The 8,679-nt window shown below is 47.2% G+C and overlaps 1 protein-coding gene across 1 annotated transcript in view; it reads right to left on the bottom strand.

Annotated features, from left to right (window-relative positions):
* Window positions 1–272: 272 nt before the first annotated feature.
* LOC144791493 (uncharacterized) overlaps window positions 273–8,679 on the bottom strand; it is a 63,905-nt gene continuing 55,498 nt past the window's right edge. Inside the window, exon 4 of the mRNA XM_078666189.1 lies at window positions 273–1,375. Within this exon, the coding sequence (XP_078522315.1) occupies window positions 875–1,375 (501 nt within the window). The 3' untranslated portion in view covers window positions 273–874. The remainder of the gene's footprint in view (window positions 1,376–8,679) is intronic.

Here is an 8,679-nt window from a genome sequence, read left to right as displayed (position 1 = left end):
ATCTCCATCAATCTGTCTAGAGATAACACATGCAGGTATCAGCTCTAGTCAGAGACTGCCAGGTATACGTTTTATTTCAGTAGGTAGCTGGAACAACTTTTCCTGAAGGATGCAGGCACACAAGAACAAACATCATTGTTTGTAGAAGGCTTTATTAGTATATCAGAGCTCTGTATTAGTGCAGAAGATATGAACACGTGTAATTGCAGATATAAACATTATGGTGAACAAAATGAAGATACATACAAATAGCAAAAGAATGGGAAACAGGATTGATGTCAATCTTTAATTCAATTGATGAAGACAGTAAATTCCCTTCTTCCCTTGTCCTAGTTAATGTTTACATTAGCACCAAACTTTTGCTGGAAATAAGAGCTTCGAAATGGCATACACTCAAACCAGCTCATGGCTCATATTTTTCCAGTCTGTCACTTGCCTTTGGACAATGACACTCTTCATCTGTCTTGTTGTTCTTCAGATAGCATGAGAGCAGCCTTGGTGGAGACTTTTTCTCTTGAAAATGAAGTGTGAAATCCCTCTTTCCGAGAGTCTCTCAAGCGCATAAATAAATGGCCGTCATGAGGGAACAATTGACTGCCCTGTCTTTTATGGTTTTTATTTGTAAAACCGATGTAAGTTTTGATGATGATGATAACTGCCCTGTCTTCAGTTATTTTGAAATACTAAATTGCACTCAGATATGGTAGCATGACTGTATTACCCTGTAATGTTGTTGATGATATATGATGCATAAAATAATAAAATGTGTTTTAAAAGAAAGAGGGGGCTCATAAGCAGAATTATAGCAAGGCACACAATATCAATAGATTTGCCTATTCAAGCATGCACCTAAGAATAAAGGTCAAATTTAGACCTAGATGGATATTTCATTCATTTGGGATGACAGGCTTGCACATTGTGTTCCCCCTGACCAGACCGGAATAGTGGTTTGCTTGGGAGCAACAGGCATGTCACAGGTCATGTAGTTGGCTGCTGGCTTCATTGTTTGGCAGGCCTGAGCAGTGTTGAGACAGGCGAAGCAGAACTCCACACCGCAACTGCAGCAAATTACATACTTGCACATTTCTTTGTGCTCAATGAGGAAACCACAAGTGGGGCAAGCACGAATGGAGGGGCAGCCCTTTATGTCACTGTCAGGCAGGTCGATGACCTTGCATTCCTTAAGTATCACCAAGATGTGGTCTTTGCACTCCTTATTCGCACACCCCACAGAGGATTTTCCGCCACCTTTCCAGGGTTTCAGACACTGCCAGCAGAACTCATAGTTGCTCCCTTTCTTGGCTTTGCAGATGGTACAGAAGACTCTCATGTTGTTCTTGTCTCTGCGTTCCACCAAGGACCTGCAGCCAGGGCACTAAAATGAGAAAGATAAAGGTTTGCACATTTTAAACACGTTATATTGTCTTTGCACATTTTAACCAAATTATCTGAACTGCTAGCAACAGGTATGACAGCCAGGATACACTTGGAACTAAACCTACTGGATATATGCACCTCATGGTGGAATCCAAATACTTTTCAAGCCCATGTTAGATACTGCAAACAACTTATGGAAAATCCCCGCAGTAATCAACCCAGGCAAAGACTACAGAGATGAGGAAACCATTAGGTGCTTCTGAAGACAACGCTAGGAAGAGGCTCAGGGAGGTCTTTGCCCTGAATGCAAGCCACCGAGCCGGATATTGTGAATAACTGTACCAAAATAGTGAGCAGACAGTTCATTGGTAATCATCATGCACTTGACTGTTGCCAGTGCTTTAAATGGGCCGTTACTCACCGGTACTGAGTACTGGCAATTCTCAGATTTCTCCCCTTGATTACTGGAACTTCTCCTGGGCTGGGAGAGTACCAGTACTCCTGGTGGTAGCTGGGGTCTGGCTTTGAATGGAGCTCGTTTGTAAGGCACCTCCACAGTCAATGGTGAGGGTATTTCAGTGCCAGGTTGCTGCTGACTGACAGCGTGGCAGGAATGAAATGTGGCTTAATGACTATTCAATTCAAAGAATCTTTATTCGATGATTAAAAATCACCATAAAAGCACACACATATATACATGAATAAAAAATCATTAAACATTTACAAGATCCTTATAAAAATTATTAGTGTTAACGTGGAACACAGGCAAGAGGAAGAATAACACTTTAAGAGGGATAAAATCAAAAACATTTCATTCATCTCCCCTAGTTAGCCTTAGGCGGACCGCTACCTTAATAAAATTCATTATACAACACAGTGTTAAGGGGTCCGATGCTTTTTGTAAAAAGGCTAATCCCTCCCTAGCATGTTCCAGTTTGGCTTGTTTTAAAACATTTACAAGAAATCTACGCCTGGGCATTGTAAAAAAAGGACAGAGTAGAACAAAATGAAGGGAATCCTGCGGAGACATATTGTCGCAGCCGCAGGATCCCTTCTGTTCGATTGATGTTGCAAATCCTGCTGGTGATGCCAACATAAATGGAAGTAGGTTCAGTCTAAAGCGACACATCAAGAATCTATCCTGTGCGTTATGCATAAGGTATAAATATGTCTCCATACCCTCAACGCTCTTCACCAGGTTGTGGGCCCTCACAGTCTTTTTAAGCCCTTCAGCCTCAGCTCTGCGTTGACTTTTCAGATCTAGGTAATTTTTCCTTACTTGCATCTTATGCTGGGCTACAATTGTTGCAGGGTTAGTGAAGAGATTCCCAAAGCCTAGTTCCTCTAGGGTATTCCTTACGTAATTGAGCCAGGGAATACGCATACATTTGTCCCTCTCTAAGCAGTCCGATAGAATTTCTCTGCTTAGAGACGCATCAGGATTGACCCAAATTTTTAACCAGGCCACAATTGGCCTGAGTTTTACCAAATCATCTAGGTGTGGCCTCCCTAATTCCCTGTGTACTATGAGGGCAGCAGTACTTGGGGGTACCCTCAAGATGGATTTTAAATATTTGTTTTCTTCCCGTTGAATTTTAATGGTATTGACAAAGCCCCATACTTCTGCCCCATAGATTACTTTAGAGCATGATACGGAGCTATACAGGTTCATCACCTGCTCCGGCTCCATCTGCCTAACCTCCTACCGTAACTTGCTATTGCCCCGTTAGAAGCGATCATTTTGCTACAACGCTCATCCACCAGGGCTTTAAACTGTAAGGCACCATCAAAAGTTACACCTAGATAAGAGAATGTTTTGACCTCTTCTACTATGTGCCTTCCTATTCTGTAAATAAAATTAGAGGAAATTTTTTGACCAGCCAGGAGCACGTAAGATTTGCCCAGGTTAACTGAAAGATCTAGGGCACCCATGAACTTGACAAAACCGTTGATCAAAATTTTTAGGCTCCTGGGCGTGCGTGCAATCAGGACCGCATCATCTGCATAGAGCAGAACAGGAATATGACGCGACCCCGCCCTTGGACAATCTGACTTTAAACCTAACAGATACTGCTCCAAATTGTTAATATAAAGGGAGAACAAAAAAGGGGCGAGAATGCAGCCTTGCCGGACTCCACTCATGCAGGGAAAGGAGTCGGTCAGTCCCCCCTCCCTGTTATATCGAACCTTAGCCGTGGTGTCGCTGTGCAATTCCCTAAGTATATTAATTAGGCCACTCTCTATCCCCATACTGGACATCATGCCCCACAATTTCTCCCTGTTGACGTGATCAAAAGCCGCTGCCAAATCCATGAATCCCAAATAGATCGATTCATCACTAGCCATGGTATATTTGGCAGTCAGCATGTGAAGGTTCAGGCATTGATCGCTAGTGGACCTCCCTGTCCTAAATCCATATTGAGTGTCCGAGAAGATGTTATTTTCTTCGGTCCACACGGACAGCCTGTTAAGGATCGCCCTCCCCAGGAGTTTAGCCGATACGTCAATCAGGGAGATAGGGCGATAGCACTTAGGATCGTCCCTATTGCCCTTCTTAAAAATCGGCACAATTATCGCTTTAGACCAGGACGGTGGTAGACCACAGGTAATGGCAGTGTTTATGACCCTGGTCATTAAAGGAGCCCAGAGTTCTATGCTACTTAAAAACAGGTCGGGGGGAATTCCATCAGGGCCCGGGGCTTTGTTTTTAGTCAGCCCCTCTATCCCAGCAGTGGTCTCCTTGATAGTAAATACAACCGTTGAGACCTGAATTAGAGTTTCACGTGACTCTACGGGAGTACCGGGCTCATGATTATACAGACCCCTATAATGGGTGACCCACTGTTCTGGAAGTATATTAGACCCTATTTCCGGGGTGTCGTTTTCCTGGAAAGTTGGTTTATTAATGATTCTCCAGAAACCCGCTAAATCCTTCCTTTCCCCTGCTTCTCTGAGGTCTGCCCACGCTTCTGCCTGCAGTGCGAATTTCCTCCTCTTAGTCTCTTTTTTATATTTCTCCCTACACGCCTTGATTTTTTGGGGGTCCCTTGGTTTAATTTTAAGGCTACTTTTAAGCTCCCTCAGTGCTTTGGAGCAATCTTTATCGAACCATCGAGGGTTACTGTCATTCCTTGTGGGCGCACTAGTTTTTAAGAGTCCGTCAATCAGATTGGCAATCTGATCGAATGCTTCCAGTTACCTTAATCCATGGACTTCTGTATCTAAGCAGTCATAAATGGCAAATTTGCCAGCGTCAACCTGGGCCTTATAAAATTTTTCCCCGTCTATTTTGGACCACTTTAGTCTCCTGCCTTGGTCTATTACCCTCTCCATGATTGTGCGATGTTCTCTGCTTTTTAAACCCGCCCTATATATCAGCTCCAAAACGAGTGGGTTATGGTCGCTGAAACTGCTCCATTCAATCCCTACACTAATTATCTTATTTAGCAGGGATCTTGAGACCAAAATATAGTCTATAACAGATGAGCATCCTCTGCCCTTGAATGTGGGTGGAAGTGTGCCATCCTTCTGCGCGCCTATCATGTTAATAGTATGCTCAAGATCATACTTGAGCCGGAGCATACTGAAGGCTGACCCTGTCAGGGTATGGGAAAAGTGCGGCCCCTTCTCCATGGGGCATTGGGACCAGTCTGAATTTGTTGGGACCAAAGCCGGGCAAAGGTGGCAATTAAAGTCACCCATGACCAGCAATGCATGTGGCTGCCCCTTTTTCTGGGCTGATGTTTCCTGACTCAGCCTATGATCCAATTCAGCTACAAGTGAGGTATGATTTCCCGCTAACTCGTTGTTATAAATATTAAAGACTGTGAATCTTAGCCCCTTCCCGGAAAACCGAACAGCCTGGATCCCATAGGAGTTCCAATCTGGGGTGGACCAACTGCCTGGAGAATCTAAATCTATATAAATGGATAGTCCTCCCATGGCTCTCCCTGATCTTGATTTTTGCGCGGGTACAAAGAAGCACTTGTACCCCTGCAAATGAAAATTATTCTCCGGGGCCCAAGTCTCCTGCAGGCTGATTACATGGAATTTTCTAATGTAATCAAGCCACTCTTTATTGTTAAATTTGCCTGCCAAACCTGCTATGTTCAAGAGGTCATTCTCAGCACCTTGCCACTCCGCTCTGTTCCCCCTTGGGGCCCCATTTGTGTCTCACACTCTGCCGCTTGTGTGTCCGGCCCCTGTCCCCCTCCTATGCACTCAATATCTGTAACCCTGGGCCCATCTAACCCAGACTTCCCAACCCAGCTCGATGGAATTTGCTGTGCCAGGGGACTTTGCTCCTCCCTCTCCTCTGCCAAGGGCCCATTTTCCCCATCTCCTAGAGGGACAGTATCCGTTTGTCAATCAACCCCCTCAAGGTCGTTCAGACAGTTGAACCGGTTGAGAGTATGAAAGTGTGGCTCTGGGCGGTTAAATAGTAGCCTGGGGTTAAATTCATGATGTCTTCCCCTCCGACCAACCCTCTCCCAGTTGTCATAGGTTTGAAACGGGTGTACAGGGGCAGGGATAGGAGGGAAGAAGAAGGACACCTGAAGAGTTTGAATGGTCGATTCCCGAGATCTATTCTTGTCTTGACATATGTGCGAGACAGTTCCAGCATCCCTGAAGCTCACCAATATGCAGTCCTCTATTATGGATTTATATGTTCTCCCTACCCACGGCACCCTTCTAACCATTATTATTTCATTATTTAGATGTACTGGGAGGGGTCTATTCATGTTTAACCACTTAATTACCCTGCTTTTTAAGGAGCAAAAATCCTCTGCTTCACCCGCTTCTAGTGGGGGGACACCCGCCATGACTACCGTGAACTCATTTGCCTCTGGAGGTAGATTAGGCCTACGTGGCCTGGAGGGGAGCTTCATTAAAGGTGTCGGTGCAACACTGTCTACAGGCTGTGCCAGAGGGACAGGGTCTACGAGAGGAGTGGACTTAATGGGATTAAGTGACTTGGTTGGTACAGGATTAGTCCTCAGAGATTGGGAGGGGGGCGCAGCATTCGCAGCCTGTGGGGGGGCTGAGCTCATTGCCCTATTATGGGGCTGCTGGAGGGCCGTAAGAGAGGAAATATGCTCCGGCAATCTTCCCTGGGGGCCAGCCGGGGTTTTCATGCTACTTAGTGTGGCCTCCAGGATGGTGAGTCTAATCTCGACCTTTTTGATGCTCTCGCTAATTGGTAATAGCAGTGACCTGAGCAAGAATTCAAGGTTACCTAGTGGAGCAACAGAAAGGGGGACATTAGCTATATTATTTCCTGTGTCTTTTGTCAGAGCGGGAGCCAAGGGATCCTGTACAGCTGGTTTGGGGTTTAATTCATCCGCTGATCTCACGGTCGGTGTGGGGAGTTTTGATAACCTCCCAAACTCAGAGTGAGGGATTTTTGGTTTGTTTTTGCCCTGTGCTCCCCTCGACTTCCTCCTACGTTTATTTGGGGGGGGCCCGTGTGCTCCTTGTACAGTGGCTGGCTTAGGTTTGGCTTTCCTAGCTTTTGTGACAGGTGGGGGTTGAGAAATGAGATCAATGGTCACTCTACTTGGGCTTGGGCTAGTGGCTGAGGTTAGACTCATAGATGGAACTGGTGGAGTATTCGTACAATCTCTCAACAGGAGGGGGACATCGTCTATAGATGTCGACTCTTCGCTAAGTGAAGTAGAGCATTCACCAAGGGGTCTGTGTTTCAGGTTGTCTATAGAGCGTCTCCGCTCTGCCCTGAGCCGGAGTAAGGTGCTCTCCTTGTCCCCATCACCCACGGCCCGGGGAAAATAGTTATCTAAGGTCTTGCTTTTAACTCCTCCCTGCTTCATGGGGGTTCCTTCCCTTACCGGAGACGGCATGGCAGCTAAAGTTTGAAGGTAGTATATGGGAAACTATATCGGCTAATTGGGCCGGGACTCAAATATCCAGAACAAGAGGGTAGGCCCAGCCCAGCCTACTCCGGCCTACTCCGGCCTACGACGGTCCCGCCCTTGTCCTGGGCTTCTCCCGGCTCGCTCCCGCGAAGCGGAAGCCCTAAAGACTTTTGTACTCTATACACCTCGCTGATAGGCTGATAGGCGGGGGGGCGTGGCCAGCGGGGAGAGCAGCCCAGGTGTCTGCAATCGGGCGCGCAGGGACTCCTGGACACTGGAGTCCCTGCCTTTAAGCTCGCAGCCCCGCTGACACTCTCACCTGCCCCGCGGTCCTCTGCGCTACTTCACAACAGTCAGCAGTCCACAGACCAAGCGCTGCGGGACCCGCGAAGCGGGTCCGGCGAGGCGCTGACGAGATCCCCTGATACGAGCACACAAGGTCAAAGGGAGGCGCTCCTATTCCAGGTAGGGCGTGCACACAGCGTCCAGCTTCCACGAGGGTCCCAGGGAAACAGGCAACACGATCCGATTTTAACACAGTTGGCGGGGGGCGTGGCCAGCGGGGAGAGCAGCCCATGTGTCTGCAATCGGGCGCGCAGGGACTCCTGGACACTGGAGTCCCTGCCTTTAAGCTCGCAGCCCCGCTGACACTCTCACCTGCCCCGCGGTCCTCTGCGCTACTTCACAACAGTCAGCAGTCCACAGACCAAGCGCTGCGGGACCCGCGAAGCGGGTCCGGCGAGGCGCTGACGAGATCCCCTGATACGAGCACACAAGGTCAAAGGGAGGCGCTCCTATTCCAGGTAGGGCGTGCACACAGCGTCCAGCTTCCACGAGGGTCTTAATGACTAGAGCTTCCAACATTGGAACTCATTGACTGACACCATGCCTATCACACTTTGGAACCAGTTCTACATGAAAGCATACCTTTTTAGGTCGAGCCAAGCAGTCTATCGACATTCTGAATTCAGTCAGGGGGCTTACAGACCGCCTCCAGCTTCTGATTGGCTTTTGTGAGTGTCCTTTAAAAAACGCTGCTTCTAATTGGATAATGGTCCCACCTGTTTTCTCAATTGTTGACTCTCATGGATAGCCCCCTGGACATGTTCTCTTCCACTAGTTTCTATTTACTTTCTTACCAGGGACTTAAAAAAAAATCAGAATAGCTCTTCAGAGCTCTTCACCCGCATAATACATTTTAATCACAATCAGTGCGACAACCGCTGTGCTTCATCTTCAACTACGGCAGCCGCGTGCCTTTCTTTTTTTTAGCACGGCCCACATAATAATTTTAATTACTGTCCGCGTGACTGCCAGTGCGCTTCACCTTTACCATGGCGGCAACGCGCCTCTCTTTTTTTCTGAAAGCATTTCTGTTTATAAAGCTATCCTACGCCTAAGCTATCCGTCTATTTCGGAACTGTGGCAC

This window comes from Lissotriton helveticus, chromosome 11, assembly GCF_964261635.1.
Source record: "Lissotriton helveticus chromosome 11, aLisHel1.1, whole genome shotgun sequence".
Taxonomy (NCBI): domain Eukaryota; kingdom Metazoa; phylum Chordata; class Amphibia; order Caudata; family Salamandridae; genus Lissotriton; species Lissotriton helveticus.
Note: the sequence above shows the minus strand (reverse complement) of the source record. Positions and strands in the feature narration are given on the sequence as shown.